Source organism: Entelurus aequoreus, linkage group LG14 (assembly GCF_033978785.1).
Source record: "Entelurus aequoreus isolate RoL-2023_Sb linkage group LG14, RoL_Eaeq_v1.1, whole genome shotgun sequence".
NCBI lineage: Eukaryota > Metazoa > Chordata > Actinopteri > Syngnathiformes > Syngnathidae > Entelurus > Entelurus aequoreus.
In genome coordinates, this window is record NC_084744.1 from 53,946,611 (window position 1) to 53,966,783 (window position 20,173).

The 20,173-nt window shown below is 29.9% G+C and overlaps 1 protein-coding gene across 4 annotated transcripts in view; it reads left to right on the forward strand.

The window, feature by feature from the left end:
* tnk2b (tyrosine kinase, non-receptor, 2b) overlaps nucleotides 1–19,115 on the forward strand; it is a 166,924-nt gene extending 147,809 nt beyond the window's left edge. For all 4 annotated transcript variants that reach the window (XM_062070215.1, XM_062070213.1, XM_062070216.1 and 1 more), the window contains 2 exons: nucleotides 4,289–4,419; nucleotides 10,700–19,115. In XM_062070215.1, the coding sequence (XP_061926199.1) occupies nucleotides 4,289–4,419; nucleotides 10,700–10,706 (138 nt within the window). In that variant the 3' untranslated portion in view covers nucleotides 10,707–19,115. The remainder of the gene's footprint in view (nucleotides 1–4,288; nucleotides 4,420–10,699) is intronic.
* The last annotated feature ends 1,058 nt before the right edge of the window (nucleotides 19,116–20,173 follow it).

Consider the following 20,173-nt stretch of genomic DNA (forward strand, 5'->3'; position numbering starts at 1 on the left):
TTGGCATTTACAGTAATACACAGAAAAATCTACACTTGTTAATTTGCGGTTCAAAAAAAAAAAAAGGCAGCTCAGGTGCCAAAATTGTACTGTGAAATTGCATTTTTTTCAATTTACAGTAAAAAGAAATAATGTAAATTTTACAGTCAAATTCTGCCTTTTTACCATAAAAGAGCAGTACTAGCAGTACTGTTTTCCCATTTACAGTAGTACACACTACATTTTGAGGTGAAATTATTGCAACTTACCATATTTTTTTCACATTTTAGTTTAAGAAAATCTACTAATAAAATGCATTAATTCAAATTGTTATAAGTACACCTCTGCATAACATTGTAGAAGATTTAAAGTGCACCAATTTGACTGAAATAGAAAAATTTAAGTCTTATTTAAACTATAAACATTTTTTGACTGACTTAAACCATTTAAGCCTGAAAAATACAAATAAACTCAATAATTATTAATACAATCAAATTGTTATAAGTACACCTCTGCATAACATTGTATCCTTATCAACATTAAAGACAACAAAAAAGGAAGAACTATAGATGAACTTACAACAAAGGATAATTTTATATACATTGGTTTTTTTTTAAAGATTTTTTAATATTTAAAGTGCACCAATTTGACTGAAAAAAAAAATAAAATTCTTATTTAAACTATAAACATTTTTTTGACCAAATTAAACCATTTAAACCTGGAAAATACAATTAAATAAACTAAATAATTATTAATACATTCAAATTATTATAAGTACACCTCTGCATAACATTGTATCCTTATCAACATTAAAGACAACAAAAAAGGAAGAAATATAGATTAACTTAGAACAAAGTATAATTTTATATACGTTTTTTTAATTAGATTTTTTAATATTTATAGTGCACCAATTTGACTGAAATTAAAAAAAAGAATTCTTATTCAAACTATACATTTTTTTTGACCGAATTAAACCATTTAAACCTGGAAAATACAATTAAATATACTCAATAATTATTAATAAATTGAAATTGTTATAAATACACCTCTGCATAACATTGTATCTTTATTAACATTAAAGACAATAAAAAAGGAAGAATTATAGATTAACTTAGAAAAAACATAATTTATTTACATAGTTGTTTTTTTTTAGATTTTTAAAGATTTATATTGCACCAATTTGACTGAAAAAAAAATAAAATTAAAAATCTTATTTAAACTATAAACATTTTGTGACCGACTTAAACCATTTAAAACTGGAAAATACAATTAAATATACTCAATAATTATTAATAAATTTAAATTGTTATAAATACACCTCTGCATAACATTGTATCCTTATTAACATTAAAGACAATAAAAAAGGAAGAATTATAGATTAACTTAGAAAAAACATAATTTATTTACATAGTTGTTGTTTTTTTAGATTTTTAAAGATTTATATTGCACCAATTTGACTGAAAAAAAAATTAAATAAAAAATCTTATTTAAACTATAAACATTTTGTGACCGACTTAAACCATTTAAAACTGGAAAATACAGTTAAATATACTCAATAATTATTAATAAATTGAAATTGTTATAAATACACCTCTGCATAACATTGTATCCTTATTAACATTAAAGACAATAAAAAAGGAAGAATTATAGATTAACTTAGAAAAAACATAATTTATTTACATAGTTGTTTTTTTTTAGATTTTTAAAGATTTATATTGCACCAATTTGACTGAAAAAAAAAAAAAGAATTCTTATTTAAACTATAAACATTTTTTTGACCAAATTAAACCATTTAAACCTGGAAAATACAATTAAATAAACTAAATAATTATTAATACATTCAAATTATTATAAGTACACCTCTGCATAACATTGTATCTTATCAACATCAAAGACAACAAAAAAGGAAGAAATATAGATTAACTTAGAACAAAGTATAATTTTATATACGTTTTTTTAATTAGATTTTTTAATATTTATATTGCACCAATTTGACTGAAAAAAAAAAAAAATTCTTATTTAAACTATAAAAAATTTTTTGACCAAATTAAACCATTTAAACCTGGAAAATACAATTACATAAACTAAATAATTATTAATACATTCAAATTATTATAAGTACACCTCTGCATAACATTGTATCCTTGTCAACATTAAAGACAACAAAAAAGGAAGAAATATAGATTAACTTAGAACAAAGTATAATTTTATATACGTTTTTTTTATTAGATTTTTTAATATTTATAGTGCACCAATTTGACTGAAATAAAAAAAATGAATTCTTATTTAAACTATACATTTTTTTTGACCGAATTAAACCATTTAAACCTGGAAAATACAATTAAATAAACTAAATAATTATTAATACATTCAAATTATTATAAGTACACCTCTGCATAACATTGTATCCTTATCAACATTAAAGACAACAAAAAAGGAAGAAATATAGATTAACTTAGAACAAAGTATAATTTTATATACGGTTTTTTTATTAGATTTTTTAATATTTATAGTGCACCAATTTGACTGAAATAAAAAAAATGAATTCTTATTTAAACTATAAATTTTTTTTGACCGAATTAAACCATTTAAACCTGGAAAATACAATTAAATAAACTAAATGATTATTAATACATTCAAATTATTATAAGTACACCTCTGCATAACATTGTATCCTTATCAACATTAAAGACAATAAAAAAGGAAGAATTATAGATTAACTTAGAAAAAACATAATTTATTTACATAGTTGTTTTTTTTTAGATTTTTAAAGATTTATATTGCACCAATTTGACTGAAAAAAAATAATTTTTAAATCTAATTCAAACTATAAACATTTTGTGACCGACTTAAACCATTTAAAACTGGAAAATACAATTAAATATACTCAATAATTATTAATAAATTGAAATTGTTATAAATACACCTCTGCATAACATTGTATCCTTATTAACATTAAAGACAATAAAAAAGGAAGAATTATAGATTAACTTAGAAAAAACATAATTTATTTACATAGTTGTTTTTTTAAGATTTTTAAAGATTTATATTGCACCAATTTACTGGAAAAAAATAAAAAAATCTTATTTAAACTATAAACATTTTGTGACCGACTTAAACCATTTAAAACTGGAAGATACAATTAGATAAACTCAATAATTATTAATACATTCAAATTGTTATAAGTACACCTCTGCATAACATCGTATCCTAATTAACATTTAAGACAACAAAAAAGGAAGAACTTTAGATTAACTAAGAACAAAGCATAATTTTATTTACATTGTTTTTTTTACATTTTTAAAGATTTATAGTGTCGGTGTTGTGGGTTGAAAATGTACTTACTGTTTTAATGCCTTGAACCGGAAGTAAAACCGTCAATTGTGTTTCTGCTCAAAAGGATTCTTCTATTATCACTCCAAGCAGCAATACAACTAAAACAATTCATTCCGACTAAACCATCCCATGTGTGACGTCTGTAGGAGTGTTTTCATAAATATTTATACGCGCTATCGTAACGTAATCAAGCTAGCGTCATTTGCATTACCGAATATGCTAACGCATTTAAAAGTGTCTGTATTATTAACTTACACTTATTTAAACTGTAAACATTTTGTGACCGACTTAAATTGTTTAAACCTGGAAAATGCCGTGCCCACAATGAATTATCCATGCCTTATATCAACATCTGCGTCCTCCAGTCTGTTTTAACGCTTCCCGGTATCGTCAATTTTCCGAGAAGCTGGCAAAAAATAAGCCGTTAACATTAACGATCAGGTGTACACCCAGAAGTCACAGAGGAAACCGCTATCAAAATAAAAGCCCGATGAAATGGGCAATTATAGTGAGGCGAGGGAACTCAGTGCTTACTTAATGGGGACATCGCTCTGTTTACACCAGAGGTGTCAAAGTCGTTGTCACTGAGGGCCACATTGCAGTTATGTTTGGCCCCAGAGGGCCGTTTCTCACAGTGAATACAATTATTACACCATTTTTTTGATGCATTTGTTTAGTAGATTTTTTTCAAACTGAAATGTAAAAAAAAAAAAGATGGTAGGTTGCCATAATTTCACCTCAAAATGGAGTGTATATTACTGGAAATGGAAAAACCGTACTGCTGGTCCCCACAAGTTCTGATCAAAAACTTGGTCCCTATTGTGTGTGTTTGTGGCCGGTGCTTCTTAATAACCCCAGCAAAGTTTTGGGAGGGGATCCAAACAATAAAAGAGTATTTAAATTATTTAAAAATGTGCTTTCGCTGTTAATTCCGGCGTTCCTTTTCACATTTGTATTTATTGTTTGTCCACAGGTGGAGCAGCTGTTCTGTTTGGGTCTGAGCAGCAGGTCTGAGTGTCAGAAGCTGCTGGAGATGTGTGACTGGAACCTGGAAGAAGCCAGCACGCAGATGTTGGATAACTACGGCTTGAGCACGCAACAAAGGTACCGATAACGTCGTTAGCCCGCTAAAGCTCGTTTTTTCAAATTAATTAATTAGTGCTATTGAAGCATATCTGTAAAAGTCCGGTAAACAGCAATAAAAGTACTTTTTTAATATGCATTTTTATTGAAACATATTGAATAAGTACAGTAAATAGCAATACAAGTACTTGTTAAGTTACATTTGTAAAGTTAAAATTATATTTAAACATATTTTACATGTACTATAAACAGAAAAAAAATATTTTTTTAAAGTTTAATTTCTATTGAAACATGTATAATAAACAGCAAAAAATTTAAAATACATTTCTATTGAGAAATATATGAGATATGCACGATAAAAACAGCAAAAAATATACTTAAGTTAATAACAAGAAAGAAGAAGAAAAATCGAGAAGTTAGCTGCACCGTTTTATAAGCTGCAGGGCTCAAAGCGTAGGAAAAAATTACCGGCTTATGGTCCAGAATTTACGGTAATAGGAGAAAAAAAAAGGCAAATATCGCACCGTAATTCATTAATTTAACAAATTTTAGGCCAAAAATATGGCGAATTAAACAGCAATAAAAGTACTTTTTTAATATACATTTTTATTGGAACATATTGAATAAGTACAGTAAATAGCAATAAAAGTACTTGTTAAGTTACATTTGTAAAGTTAAAATTATATTTAAACATATTTTACATGTACTATAAACAGAAAAACATTTTTTTTTTAAAGTTAAATATCTATTAAAACATATCGGATGTGTATAATAAACAGCAAAACATTTAAAATACATTTCTATTGAGAAATATATGAGATATGCACGATAAAAAACAGCAAAAAATAGACTTAAGTTAATAACAAGAAAGAAGAAGAAAAATCGAGAAGTTAGCTGCACCGTTTTATAAGCTGCAGGGCTCAAAGCGTAGGAAAAAATTACCGGCTTATGGTCCAGAATTTACGGTAATAGGAAAAAAAAAGGGCAAATATTGCACCGTAATTAATTAATTTAACAAATTTTAGGCCAAAAATATGGCGAATTAAACAGCAATAAAAGTACTTTTTTAATATACATTTTTATTGGAACATATTGAACAAGTACAGTAAATAGCAATAAAAGTACTTGTTAAGTTACATTTGTAAAGTTAAAATTATATTTAAACATATTTTACATGTACTATAAACAGAAAAAAAACATTTTTTTAAGGTTAAATTTCTATTAAAACATATCGGATGTGTATAATAAACAGCAAAACATTTAAAATACATTTCTATTAAGAAATATATGAGATATGCACGATAAAAACAGCAAAAAATATACTTAAGTTAATAACAAAAAAGAAGAAGAAAAATCTAGAAGTTAGCTGCACCGTTTTATAAGCTGCAGGGCTCAAAGCGTAGGAAAAAATTACCGGCTTATGATCCAGAATTTACGGTAATAGGAGAAAAAAAAGGCAAATATTGCACCGTAATTAATTAATTTAACAAATTTTAGGCCAAAAATATGGCGAATGAAACAGCTATAAAAGTACTTTTTTAATATACATTTTTATTGGAACATATTGAACAAGTACAGTAAATAGCAATAAAAGTACTTGTTAAGTTACATTTGTAAAGTTAAAATTATATTTAAACATATTTTACATGTACTATAAACAGAAAAAAAATATTTTTTTAAAGTTAAATTTCTATTAAAACATATCGGATGTGTATAATAAACAGCAAAACATTTAAAATACATTTCTATTGAGAAATATATGAGATATACACGATAAAAACAGCAAAAAATATACTTAAGTTAATAACAAGAAAGAAGAAGAAAAATCTAGAAGTTAGCTACACCGTTTTATAAGCTGCAGGGCTCAAAGCGTAGGAAAAAATTACCGGCTTATGGTCCAGAATGTACGGTAATAGGGAAAAAAAAAGGCAAATATTGCACCGTAATTAATTAATTTAACAAATTTTAGGCCAAAAATATGGCGAATGAAACAGCTATAAAAGTACTTTTTTAATATACATTTTTATTGGAACATATTGAACAAGTACAGTAAATAGCAATAAAAGTACTTGTTAAGTTACATTTGTAAAGTTAAAATTATATTTAAACATATTTTACATGTACTATAAACAGAAAAAAAACATTTTTTTAAGGTTAAATTTCTATTAAAACATATCGGATGTGTATAATAAACAGCAAAACATTTAAAATACATTTCTATTAAGAAATATATGAGATATGCACGATAAAAACAGCAAAAAATATACTTAAGTTAATAACAAGAAAGAAGAAGAAAAATCGAGAAGTTAGCTGCACCGTTTTATAAGCTGCAGGGCTCAAAGCGTAGGAAAAAATTACCGGCTTATGATCCAGAATTTACGGTAATAGGAGAAAAAAAAGGCAAATATTGCACCGTAATTAATTAATTTAACAAATTTTAGGCCAAAAATATGGCGAATGAAACAGCTATAAAAGTACTTTTTTAATATACATTTTTATTGGAACATATTGAACAAGTACAGTAAATAGCAATAAAAGTACTTGTTAAGTTACATTTGTAAAGTTAAAATTATATTTAAACATATTTTACATGTACTATAAACAGAAAAACAATTTTTTTTTTAAAGTTAAATTTCTATTAAAACATATCGGATGTGTATAATAAACAGCAAAACATTTAAAATACATTTCTATTGAGAAATATATGAGATATGCACGATAAAAACAGCAAAAAATATACTTAAGTTAATAACAAGAAAGAAGAAGAAAAATCTAGAAGTTAGCTGCACCGTTTTATAAGCTGCAGGGCTCAAAGCGTAGGAAAAAATTACCGGCTTATGGTCCAGAATTTACGGTAATAGGAGAAAAAAAAGGCAAATATTGCACCGTGATTCATTAATTTAACAAATTTTAGGCCAAAAATATGGCGAATTAAACAGCAATAAAAGTACTTTTTTAATATACATTTTTATTGGAACATATTGAATAACTACAGTAAATAGCAATAAATGTACTTGTTAAGTTACATTTGTCAAGTTAAAATTATATTTAAACATATTTTACATGTACTATAAACAGAAAAAAAACATTTTTTTAAAGTTAAATTTCTATTAAAACATATCAGATGTGTATAATAAACAGCAAAACATTTAAAATACATTTTAAAAAAAAACTTGTTACAATTTTATATGTACTATAACATATTTGAAGTGTACAATAAAGAACAGAAAAAAAGACTTTTTAAAGTAAAATATATTTTTTTAAATATAAATTGTGTACAATTTTGATTATGTGTAAGGGTCTTTGAGTGCCTTTTAAAAGAGTTATATAAATACAATAAAATCAATGATTACCAAACGGCCAATTAAAAAAAACAAAAAAACTTAAATTTCTATTGGAACGTATATGATAATGTATGTACAATAAGCAACAGCAGTAAATTAATACATTTTAAAGTAAAAATTATATTTAAACATATTTTACATGTACTATAAACAGGAAAAAAATACTTTTTTAAAGTTGAATTACTATTGAAACATATCGGATGTGTATAATAAACAGCAAAAAAATTTAAAATAAATTTCTATTGAGAAATATATAAGATATGCACAATAAAAACAGCTAGAAATATACTTAAGTTAAATTTCTATTGAAACATATTTGAATTGTAAAATAAACGACGGAAAAAAAAAACTTTTTACAATGTTATATGTACTATAACATATTTTGATGTGTACAATTTGGGTTATGTGTAAGGGTCTTTGAGTGCCTTTTAAAAGAGCTATATAAATAAAATAAAATCAATTATTAACAAACAGCCGATAAAAAAATAAAAAAAGGTACAATTTCTATTGGAACGTATAAGATAAAGTATGTACAATAAGCAACAGCAGTAAATTAATACATTTTAAAGTAAAAATTATATTTAAACATATTTTACATGTACTACAAACAGGAAAAAAATACTTTTTTAAAGTTGAATTTCTATTGAAACATATCGGATGTGTATAATAAACAGCAAAAAAATGTAAAGTAAATTTAAATTGAGAAACATATGAGATATGCACAATAAAAACAGCTACAAATATACTTAAGTTACATTTCTATTGAAACATATTTGAAGTTTATAATAAAAACAGCAAAAATATATTTTTTACAATTCTGTATCTGTTAAAACATAATTAATATGTACAATAAACAACAGAAAAATATATTTTTTAAGCAAAATATTTTTAGAAACATATTTAATGTGTACAATAAACAGCTTTTTTTAAAGTTGCATTTCCATTGATACGTACAATATGTACAATAAACAGCCATAAATGTCCTTTTCTATTCCAATATATATTTAATATGTATAATAAACAGGAAGAAAAAAAATCTTTTTTTAAATTTAGTTTCTATTGAAACATATCGGATGTGTATATTAAACAGCTAAACATTTTAAGTGCATTTTCTATTGAAACATGTATTTCATATGCACAATAAACAGCTAAAAATGTACTTAAGTTAAATTTCTATTGAAACATTTTTCATGTGTACAATATACAACTTTTTTAAAGTTACATTTCTATTGCTACATATGTGATACACAGTATGTACAGTAAACAACAGCAACAAATGTACTTTTTAAAAGGTACAATTATATTTTAACATATATTTAATATGTATAATAAACAGAAAAAAATACTTTTCTGAGTTACCATATTTTCCGGACCATAAGGCGCACCGGAATATAAGTCGCACCGCCGATGAATGGTCTATTTTTTATATGTATTCCTCATCCGGAAACAACAACACCGGAAATGTGTCCCGTGAAAAACCATCCGACCGGAACTCTCTAATAACTAAAGTTCCTTGGGTGAATAATGTTAACTCACAACACCGGTATGTTTGAGCGCTTTCATGGCGAGTTTAGTGACAGATATAAGTAAGAACTTTACACTACTTTATATTAGAAATGGCAACAGCGGAGGATGAATGTCCCATAACAAGAAGATAAAGGAAAAGAAGAAGTTTTTCGACTACAAACGCGGAAGCGCGCAATTTTTCAGGACTTATGCAGATCCCAAATATAGATCAGCAGGTACCAGAAGGTAAGAAAAGTTGCTTTTGCATAATATTGCGAAACAAAATGCCAGATAATGTCTTACCTTATACACACACCATAATAATACGTTGAAGCACAGTACAATCCATCAAGCGGTGCGGCTTCATAGCTTACCAAAGTCGTACTAAAATATTTTGATAGATTTTTGAGCGCCGTTTGTAATGTTCTATATTTTCAATGGAACATATAAAAAGTTGGTGTTGTTTACTTGAGTCATATTGCAGTCTACACGTATCTCTTATGTGTGACTGCCATCATATTGCAGTCTACACGTATCTCTTGTGTGTGACTGCCATCATATTGCAGTCTACACGTATCTCTTATGTGTGACTGCCATCATATTGCTGTCTACACGTATCTCTTATCTGTGACTGCCATCATATTGCAGTCTACACGTATCTCTTATGTGTGACTGCCATCATATTCCTGTCTACACGTATCTCTTTTGTGTGACTGCCATCATATTGCAGTCTACACGTACCTCTTATGTGTGACTGCCATCATATTGCTGTCTACACGTATCTCTTATGTGTGACTGCCATCATATTGCAGTCTACACGTACCTCTTATGTGTGACTGCCATCATATTGCTGTCTACACGTACCTCTTATGTGTGACTGCCATCATATTGCAGTCTACACGTATCTCTTATGTGTGACTGCCATCATATTGCAGTCTACACGTATCTCTTATGTGTGACTGCCATCATATTGCTGTCTACACGTATCTCTTATGTGTGACTGCCATCATATTGCAGTCTACACGTATCTCTTATGTGTGACTGCCATCATATTGCAGTCTACACGTATCTCTTATGTGTGACTGCCATCATATTCCTGTCTACACGTATCTCTTATGTGTGACTGCCATCATATTCCTGTCTACACGTACCTCTTATGTGTGACTGCCATCATATTCCTGTCTACACGTATCTCTTATGTGTGACTGCCATCATATTGCAGTCTACACGTATCTCTTATGTGTGACTGCCATCATATTGCTGTCTACACGTATCTCTTATGTGTGACTGCTCTTCAAATCTTGGCTGAAATTGAGGCTGGTATTGACGGTTTTTAGAAAAAGATGTTGTAAGCAACATCTGGTCTGCATCCAAAGTGAAAAGTTTCTTTGATCAAGGTCGAAGTTAGCATATTTTCTCCGTTTAATTCGGAGCTTTTGTCATATTTGCAGACGGTGACAAGACTGGTTCATCCTCAATGAAACATCCAGCAGAGCGGCTCTTGGACCATCCCGTGATCCCCTTGAGTCACACCTATTCATGCTCCTGGTGGACTGGTCAGAACTTTCACTTCTGCACTTATCAAGAGTTTTTTTTTTTTTAAAAGCGTCGTCCAAAGCAGACAAGACAACAATCTTCCTGGCAGCGTCGGATCCTTTTACTCTTTTACTGTTTTTTAGCGGAGAGTCGTTCTCTGATCTTTTCCTTCGAGTCATTTAAAAAAAAAAAAAAAAAGGTATGGCTTGAAGGGAACCTGAAAGGGTGGAAAATGAGTCGTTTCGGACAGCACAAACACACACAAAGAAGCACTTTTGCTGAAAATGTTCCCACTTTTGCCGAGTCGTCGTCAAGAACTTAGTCTCAGAACTCCCGATCCATGTCCAAAGTAAAGAAAAGAGTCGCGATACAGTCGTCCCTGGTTTATCGGCTCTAATTGGTACCGGGTAAACAAAAAAAACGCATTAACCTCTTAAGGCCCGAGCTGTTTGTTTACATGCTGCTTTTTTTATTTTTATTTCTCTTTGCTATTTGGCCTTATTGGACCCTAATTAGAATAAAAACTAAGAATCATCTTTTGATATGATGTACTTTAGTCCATAAGTACACAAACGTGTACTTCATGTTTAGTGACATGCTAATTCTTCTTTTTACACTTTTTTTTTCTTCCAAATTCCATTGTATGTTATACTCTTCTGACACCACCAGATGGCAGTATAAGTGTCCACATAAGTGGCCATAAGACCCCAATTCAGGTAGTGTACACAATTTTGGAAATAACTAAGGCCTGTAGAGCAGGGGTGTCAAATTAGTTTTCAGTGAGGGCCACATCACGGTTATTGAATTTAGTGGTTGTTGTTAGCAGTAATCGCCCTAAACCGACAGCTACAAGAAAATACTGTATTTTCCAGACAATATAAGCCCCGCCCACTAAATTTTAGACTATAAGCCGCAGATTTATAAGTTGTGATCTGAGTTATTTACACATTTTGTGAATGTCTATTTACATACCTTATTTATGTTTGAATGTTTTGCTGGAATAATGGAGTATGGATGAATAAATTAAATATCATATTTTCCCGACTATAGAGCGTATATAAGCCATACCCTCAAAATTTTTGAATTTTTTTCAAAGCCGCAGATTCATGCATTGTGTAATTAGTTATTGACGCAGAAATGTTTATTTGCATACCTTAATTGTTTCCAAACGGTGCCTGTGACAAGGCAGTAAAACGGCTGGTCAGACAAAACAGAAGTCATCGTCATGGACCCACTAGCTGCGGAAGCTAGCTCTCCAATCAGCTAAATTTACTGAGGAATTTACCAAACTGAAACAACACAAAGAGAATGCCGTTAATAATGCTAACACAGACACTCGTAAACGTGTTAGCATATTAGCTGATGCTAGTGACATTACATCAGGATAGCACGTACAAATATGCATGAAAACACTCCCACAGCCATCACACACGGGACGGTTTAGTAAGTATGAACAGTTTTAGTTATATTGTAAAACCTATAAACGTTGCCTGGAGGGATCAATGAAGAATCCATACAAGTAGAACCGCTATGGACGGCCAGAAGACAAAACGGCAATTATACTTCCGGTTTAAAGCAATGAATGAAAGGACACTGCAGCACCTCCAACTATTTGCATTATGGCCGTCAGCAAAAAATAATCCATAAATTTGCCGCACCATTTTGAAAGCCGCAAGGTTCAAAGCGTGGGAAAAAAAAGTATCTTCTTTTATTCAGTCATTTATGGTAATTTTTCTAAGTCAGAACCGGGTTTCCATGTACTGAAAGCACGGCCGTGTGTTGTTCCGCCAAAAGTTTGTAAATTTGACAGGCGCAGCTATGACAGTTAGCCGTGTTGTTAGCATTTCTTGTTGAAGAATCCATACGGGTAGAAACGCTGTGGATGACAAGGAGACGGAACGGCACTTAACTTCCGGTTTAAAGCACTAAACAGAAGGAACGTTCAGAACGCCAGCAGCACCTGCAGTAAGCAAACTCGTCCACAAGATAGCGCCGCAGCACAAACAATAACAAGAAAGAAGAAGAAAAATATAGAAGCTGCACCGTTTTATAAGCTGCAGGGCTCAAAGCGTAGGAAAAAAATTAGCGGCTGAATTTAAGGTAAGAAAAAAAAAAGGCAAATATTGCAGCGTAATTTATAAAAAAAATATGTCGAATATGCTTTAAAAAAATCAGCGATGTAGTGAAGCCGCGTTATTTGAAGCGCGATGTGGCGAGGGACTCCTACAGCCATCACACGTGGGATGGTTTAGTAAGTACGAACAGTTTTAGTTGTATTGTAAAACCTATAAACGTTGCTTGGAGTGATAAATGAAGTAGAAACGCTGTGGACGGCCAGAAGACCAGCAATAATATACTTCACAAACACACAAACAATAACAAGAAAGATCTAGAAGTGAGCTGCACCGTTTTATAAGCTGCAGGGCTCAAAGCGTAGGAAAAAAAATTAGCGGCTTATAGTCCAGAATTTACGGTAATACAAAAAAGAGGCAAATATTGCACCGTAATTCATTGATTTAACAAATATTTTAGGCCAAAAATATGTTGAATATGCTTTAAAAAATCAGCGATGTAGTGAAGCCGCGGTATTTGAAGCGCGATGTGGCGAGGGATGACTGTAATGAGTCAAAAGTGGGCATAAAAATCCATAATTACAACAAAAAATGTTTTTTAAAATTTGTCACCGTTTTTGTTGATTCAATGCACACAAACAATAACAAGAAAGAAGAAGAAACATTAGAAGTTAGCTGCACCGTTTTATAAGCTGCAGGGCTCAAAGCGTAGGAATAAATTTAGCGGCTTACAGTCCAGAATTTACGGTAATAGGAAAAAAAAAGGAAAATATTGCACCGTAATTCATTAATTTAACAAATATTTTAGGCCAAAAATATGTTGAATATGCTTAAAAAAATCAGCCATGTAGTGAAGCCGCGGTATTTGAAGCGCGATGTGGCGAGGGACGACTGTAATGAGTCAAAAGCGGGCATAAAAATCCATAATTACAACAAAAATTTTTTTTTAAAATTTGTCACCGTTTTTGTTGATTCAATGCACACAAACAATAACAAGAAAGAAGAAGAAACATCTAGAAGTTAGCTGCACTGTTTTATAAGCTGCAGGGCTCAAAGCGTAGGAAAAAAATAGCGGCTTATAGTCCAGAATTTATGGTAATAGGAAAAAAAAGGCAAATATTGCACCGTAATTCATTAATTTAACAAATATTTTAGGCCAAAAATATGGCAAATATACTTAAAAAATCAGCGATGTAGTGAAGCCGCGGTATTTGAAGCGTGATGTGGCGAGGGACGACTGTAATGAGTCAAAAGCGGGCATAAAAATCCATAATTACAAAAAAAAAATCTAAAATTTGTCACCGTTTTTGTTGATTCAATGCACACAAACAATAACAAGAAAGAAGAAGAAACATTAGAAGTGAGCTGCACCGTTTTATAAGCTGCAGGGCTCAAAGCGTAGGAAAAAATTAGCGGCTTATGGTCCAGAATTTACGGTAATATAAAAAAAAGGCAAATATTGTACCGTAATTTATTAGTTTAACACATATTTTAGGCCAAAAATATGTTGAATATGCTTAAAAAAATGAGCGATGTAGTGAAGCCGCGGTATTTGAAGCGCGATGTGGCGAGGGACGACTGTAATGAGTCAAAAGTGGGCATAAAAATCCATAATTACAACAAAAAAAAAATCTAAAATTTGTCACCGTTTTTGTTGATTCAATGCTTCCTGCCAACAAATTTTACACTGATGGAAAAATATACATTTTTATTTTTATTTTATTTTTATTTTATATATAATTTGCGGCATCAAGTAAGGAAGAAATGCTAACAACACACAGCCGACATGCAGGTTGTGTAAAAAAAAAAAAGTGGAAAAAGTTGGCTAAACCCTAATGTTGACACTTAAGGACGCCCCACTAGCAGATGGTCACACACTGCTGTGGGACGGCATTCCCTCCGTCAGCGCAATTTGGTTTCATTGGCCACTCTTGCACGGACCACGCCCCACAAGTCCAGTTTTGTTGAGGTTTTTGGAGGAGACACCCCACACTAGAAAAAACGTTCCTTCAGCAAGAAAGTAAGACAAACTTTGGTCAGCTGCCACCGGGGCATCAATCAGATACATGAGGCGTGTCCAGAGTTTTAATTTGCTATAAACAAAACTGCAAAAATGATCGGACAAAGTCGAAATAGGTGAATTAATCCTGCGAGGACGTTCGATTTTAATTATCTTGCAAAGCCAAACAGGACATAAAAGTCATTAAGTTTGAAGGGTGTGAAAACGTTTGGATTCATATTCTTCTTCTCAAAAGTCCTGAATAAGTATATCAAACATAATGTTTTTTTATTTATTATTTTGGTAGCACTTTAGTATGGGGAACATATTCATCATTAATTAGTTGCTTATTAACATGCAAATTAGTAACATATTGGCTCTTAATTAGTCATTATTAATGCCTTATGATAACACTTTAGTATGGGGAACATATTAACCATTAATTAGTTGGTTATTAACATGCAAATTAGTAACATATTGGCTCTTAATTACTCATTATTAATGCCTTATGATAACACTTTAGTATGGGGAACATATTCACCATTAATTAGTTGGTTATTAACATGCAAATTAGTAACATATTGGCTCTCAATTAGTCATTAAGGCCTTATGGTAACACTTTAGTATGGGGAACATTTTCACCATTCATTAGTTGCTTATTAATATGCAAATTAGTAACATATTGGCTCTTAATTAGTCATTATTAATGCCTTATGATAACACTTTAGTATGGGGAACATATTCACCATTAATTAGTTGCTTATTAATATGCAAATTAGTAACGTATTGGCTCTTAATTAGTCATTATTAATGCCTTATGATAACACTTTAGTATGGGGAACATATTAACCATTAATTAGTTGCTTATTAACATGCAAATTAGTAACATATTTTCTCTTAATTAGTCCTTATAAAGTACCTATTAATGCCTCATTGTAACACTTTAGTATGGGGAACATATTCACTATTAATTAGTTGCTTATTAACATGCAAATTAGTAACATATTTGCTCTTAATTAGTCATTAAGTACTTATTAATGCCTCATGGTAACACTTTAGTATGGGGAACATATTCACCATTAATTAGTTGCTTAATAACATGCAAATTAGTAACATATTTGCTCTTAATTAGTCATTAAGTACTTATTAATGCCTTATGGTAACACTTTAGTATGGGGAACACATATTTACCATTAATTAGTTGCTTATTAACATGCAAATTAGTAACATATTGGCTCACTTTGGAAGGATTTTTAAGGTTTAAATAAAAAAAACAACATGTTTTTATCACACGTCCTATAAGTAGTTAAACATGTTTTCATTTGTTTGGTGCTGAAATTGATTGAGAGATTTGATCAAAAAAGAAAAAAAATAAGAAAATAAGAAAAAAAGCTTTAGGTTTGAAGGGCGTAAACACATTTGAATTCGTAATTGTTTTTACTTTTTTGGCTCAAAAGTCCGTAACAAAAATTATTCTTTTTATAATTAATTTGTTTTCACCCTTTAGAAGGCTTTTTGATCAGATGATGTCATAAGTTTAAATTAAAAACACATGTTGATGAAGTTTGATGAGAGATTTGAGCAAAAAAGTTAATAATATTTGTAATATTTAGTAATACGTTGTTGTTGGGGTTTTTTTTAACTTTACTTTAGCTCAAATCCTAAACAAAAATATCAAACATGTAATGTTTTTTTGTTTTTGTTTTTTCATGTGGACCGATTTTTGAAGAGCCTTTGATCACATAATGTCACAGGTTTAAAAATTAGTAAAATAACTCATGTTATGCAAATGTATACTATTTCAAAAGCCCTACAAAGGGTTAAAAAAAATGTCATTTGTTCAGAGTTGAAGTTGATTAAGAGATTTGAGCAAAAAAGTAAAAAAAAACAAAAAAACAACTGTAATAAGGACATAAATACATTTAATTTTTTACTTTTTTGGCTCAAAACCTAAACATTAATATACAACATTTTCAACAGTTTTAAAGGCTGTTTAATCCAATAATGTCACAGGTTTGAATTAGTAAAATAAGCCATGTTATGAAAATGTATACTATTTGACAACTGTCAAAAGGGTCTAAAAATAATAATTTTGTTTAGGGAGAGATTTGAGTAAAAAAAATAAAAATAAAAATACATCCCAAATATTTTTTGCCCTTTAAAAAATGATGAACTTTTTTGTGCTGTTTGGCTTTGGGGTATATCCAAAAACTGCAGTGTATCGTGCAAAACTAAATTGAAAACTGGAATCCAGTAGAAAATGTACCGCACAATGTGTCACGTTTCATGTGTCAGGTAAACCGTGACAAATGGGCCCATATAAATCCCCTTCCTACTGTACATTGACATTTTTAAATTTAACGTGATAAATAAAGAAAATTTGTATATAATGAAGGAACTCACCAAAAATTAAGGCCAAAAATACAGCAAAAATGTAGTAAAAAGACTAAAAAGTCAGCTTTTTTCCTCTAAGAGTTAAGTCAAATGAGAAAAAAGGGGGAAAAAATGTAATTTTAAAGCATGAAGTGGAAATATTAAAGGAAAAAAAATGCTATTTTTAACAAGTTTTGAATAAGACGATTAGGAAAAGTTTATAGTACCAGAATAAAAGTAGAAATAAATAATAAAAATGGAGGGAGCGAAAGACCATACTAATTGACGTGGTTTGCTTTTCAAAAGGTAAAATATCAAAACATTTTCTATGTCCGTTTTTTTTCTTCTTTTTTTAGCTCAAATCCTAAACAAAAATATCAAAAATGTAATGTTTTTGTTTTTTAATGTTGACCGATTTGAAGACCCTTTGATCAGATAATGTCACAGGTTTAAAAATGAGTGAAATAACTCATGTTTTGCAAATTTATACTATTTCAAAAGCCCTACAAAGGGTTAAATTTTTTTTAATTGGTTCAGAGTTGAAGTTGATTTAAGAGATTTGAGCAAAAAAGTAAAGAAAAAAAAATTGTAGTAAGGACATAAAAACATTTGATTTTTTACTTTTTTTGGCTCAAAACCTAAACATTAATATAAAACATTTTCAACAATTTTAAAGGCTTTTTGATCCAATAATGTCACAGGTTTGAATGAGTAAAATAAGCCATGTTATGCACATGTATACTATTTGACAACTGTCAAAAGGTCCTCAGAGGGTTTAAAAATAATAATTCAGTTTAGAGAGATTTGAGTTAAAAAAAAAATACAAAAAATATATATATAAATATTTTTTGCCCTTTCAAAAATGACAGACTTTTATGTCCTGTTTGGCTTTGGGGTAAGTCCAAAAACTGCAGTGTGTCGTGCAAAACTAAATTGGAAACTGGAATTGCCACAAAACACATTTTAAGAAGGCGGCTAAAGTGGATAAAGTACCCCAAAATTCGTCACGTTTCATGTGTCAGGTAAACCGAGACAAATGGGGCCAAATGACATATTTAAATTTAACATGATAAAAAAAAGAAAAATTGTGTATAATGAAGGAACTCACCAAAAATACAGCAAAAATGTAGTAAAAAGACTAAAAAGTCAGTTTTTTTCCCACTAAGCGTTAAGTCATATGAGAAAAAAGGGGAACATTTTCATTTTAAAGCAGGAAGTTGAAATATTAAAGAATAAAAAAAGCTTATTTTAACAAGTTTTGGAGAAGACGATTAGGAAAAGTTTATAGTACAAGAATAAAAGTAGAAATAAATAATAAAAATGCAGGGAGCGAAAGACCGTACTACTACTACGCTCCCAAAGGTAAAATATCAAAAAGTTTTCTGTGTCCGTTTTTATTTTATTTTTTAATTTTTTTTACATGCAGTCCCTCAACAAACATTTTAATATACAATCTATGAAAGTCAGCCAACATTTGTTCAAAGAGAAATGGAAATAAAAACATTCCAGAACCCTCGGAGCCTCTAAAATGTGCACATCCGCCCGTAAAAATAGACCCTTCAGGAAACAATAACATTGGGTACAATTTTCCCTGTGCAGTGTTAGGAGTGACGACTCTCCCTTTGTGTTACTTTTGCACACTTTGTGTTCGCCGGCCTCCACAGTGTTGTTGTTGTTGTTGTTGTTGTTTTGAAACCAAGCTGCTGCTGGAAGGACGGAACTTTGTGTCATGAACACGATCTGATCAACAATTTGTCATTTCTGCCTCATCTGGATTTGCTCTCCTCTACTGAACAGCTGTCTGGTTTCTCCTCCTCTGGGCTGATGGAAATGTTCATGCTGCCGGATTTATAAATGTATTTTCTACTAAATTATTTTTCACCTCTTCCCCCTGGATGATTCATTTTCTTATTTCCTGCTTTCATCTTTGCGGTACGCGAGTTTGCGGCTTAATTGGGATATCATGCTGCTTGGATTAGGCTTTTTATTTTGTTGTTTTTTCAGTGAATCCCTGCGTCTTTCAGACCAATTATTCAAATAAAACAAATGTGAGACTGGTTAGCTGCAACAGTGGATTAGTGCGGCTTCCAAAACAGGTGTGCATCTCCAGAATTCTACTTTTTTGGCTCAAATTACTCAAACAACTTTAGTCTTAAACAAAAAAATCAAACATGTATTTTTTTATTTGGACCGTTTTGAAGGCCTTTTGTTCAGATAATGTGCAGGTTTTGTACTAAGCTGTTAAAAGCCCATCAAAGGGTTAAACTTTATTATTATTATTATTATTATTATTATTATTATTATTATTATTATTATTATTATTATTATTATTATTATTATTATTATTATTATTATTATTAATTTGTTTAGGGCTGAAGTTGACTAAAGGGTTTGAGCAAAAAAGTAAACAAAAAAAACAAAACTCCTTAGGTTTGAAGGGCGTGAACACATTTAGCTTCCCCCCCCCCCCCTCAAAAGTCTGTAACAAACATATAATGAATTATGTAATGTTTTTTTGTTTTTTTAACTTTTGATCAGATAATGTTTAATATAATGATTTATTCAAACCATTAATGATAATGGTTTAAATAAATGTATACTAATTAACAACTGTCAAAAGTCCTTCAAAGGTGCTGAAGATGAGCAAATCAAAAAAATAAATTAACAATATTTTTTAAAAGTCAAGTAAAAACATTTAGTCTTTTTTTTTTATTTTTTTAATTTTTTTTTTATTTTTTATTTTTTGGCTCAAAAGTTCTTTTAATTTTTTTATTTGGGCTTTAGTGCGGTTTCCAAAACAGGAAAAAATAAAATAAAATAATAATTTTTAAAAAGTCAAATGTTTGAAGGGGGTAAAATCATTTAGATTCTTTTTTTTTAAATTATTATATATTTTTTTACTTTTTTGGTTTAAAAGTTTGTAACAAAAATATCAAATTTAAAGT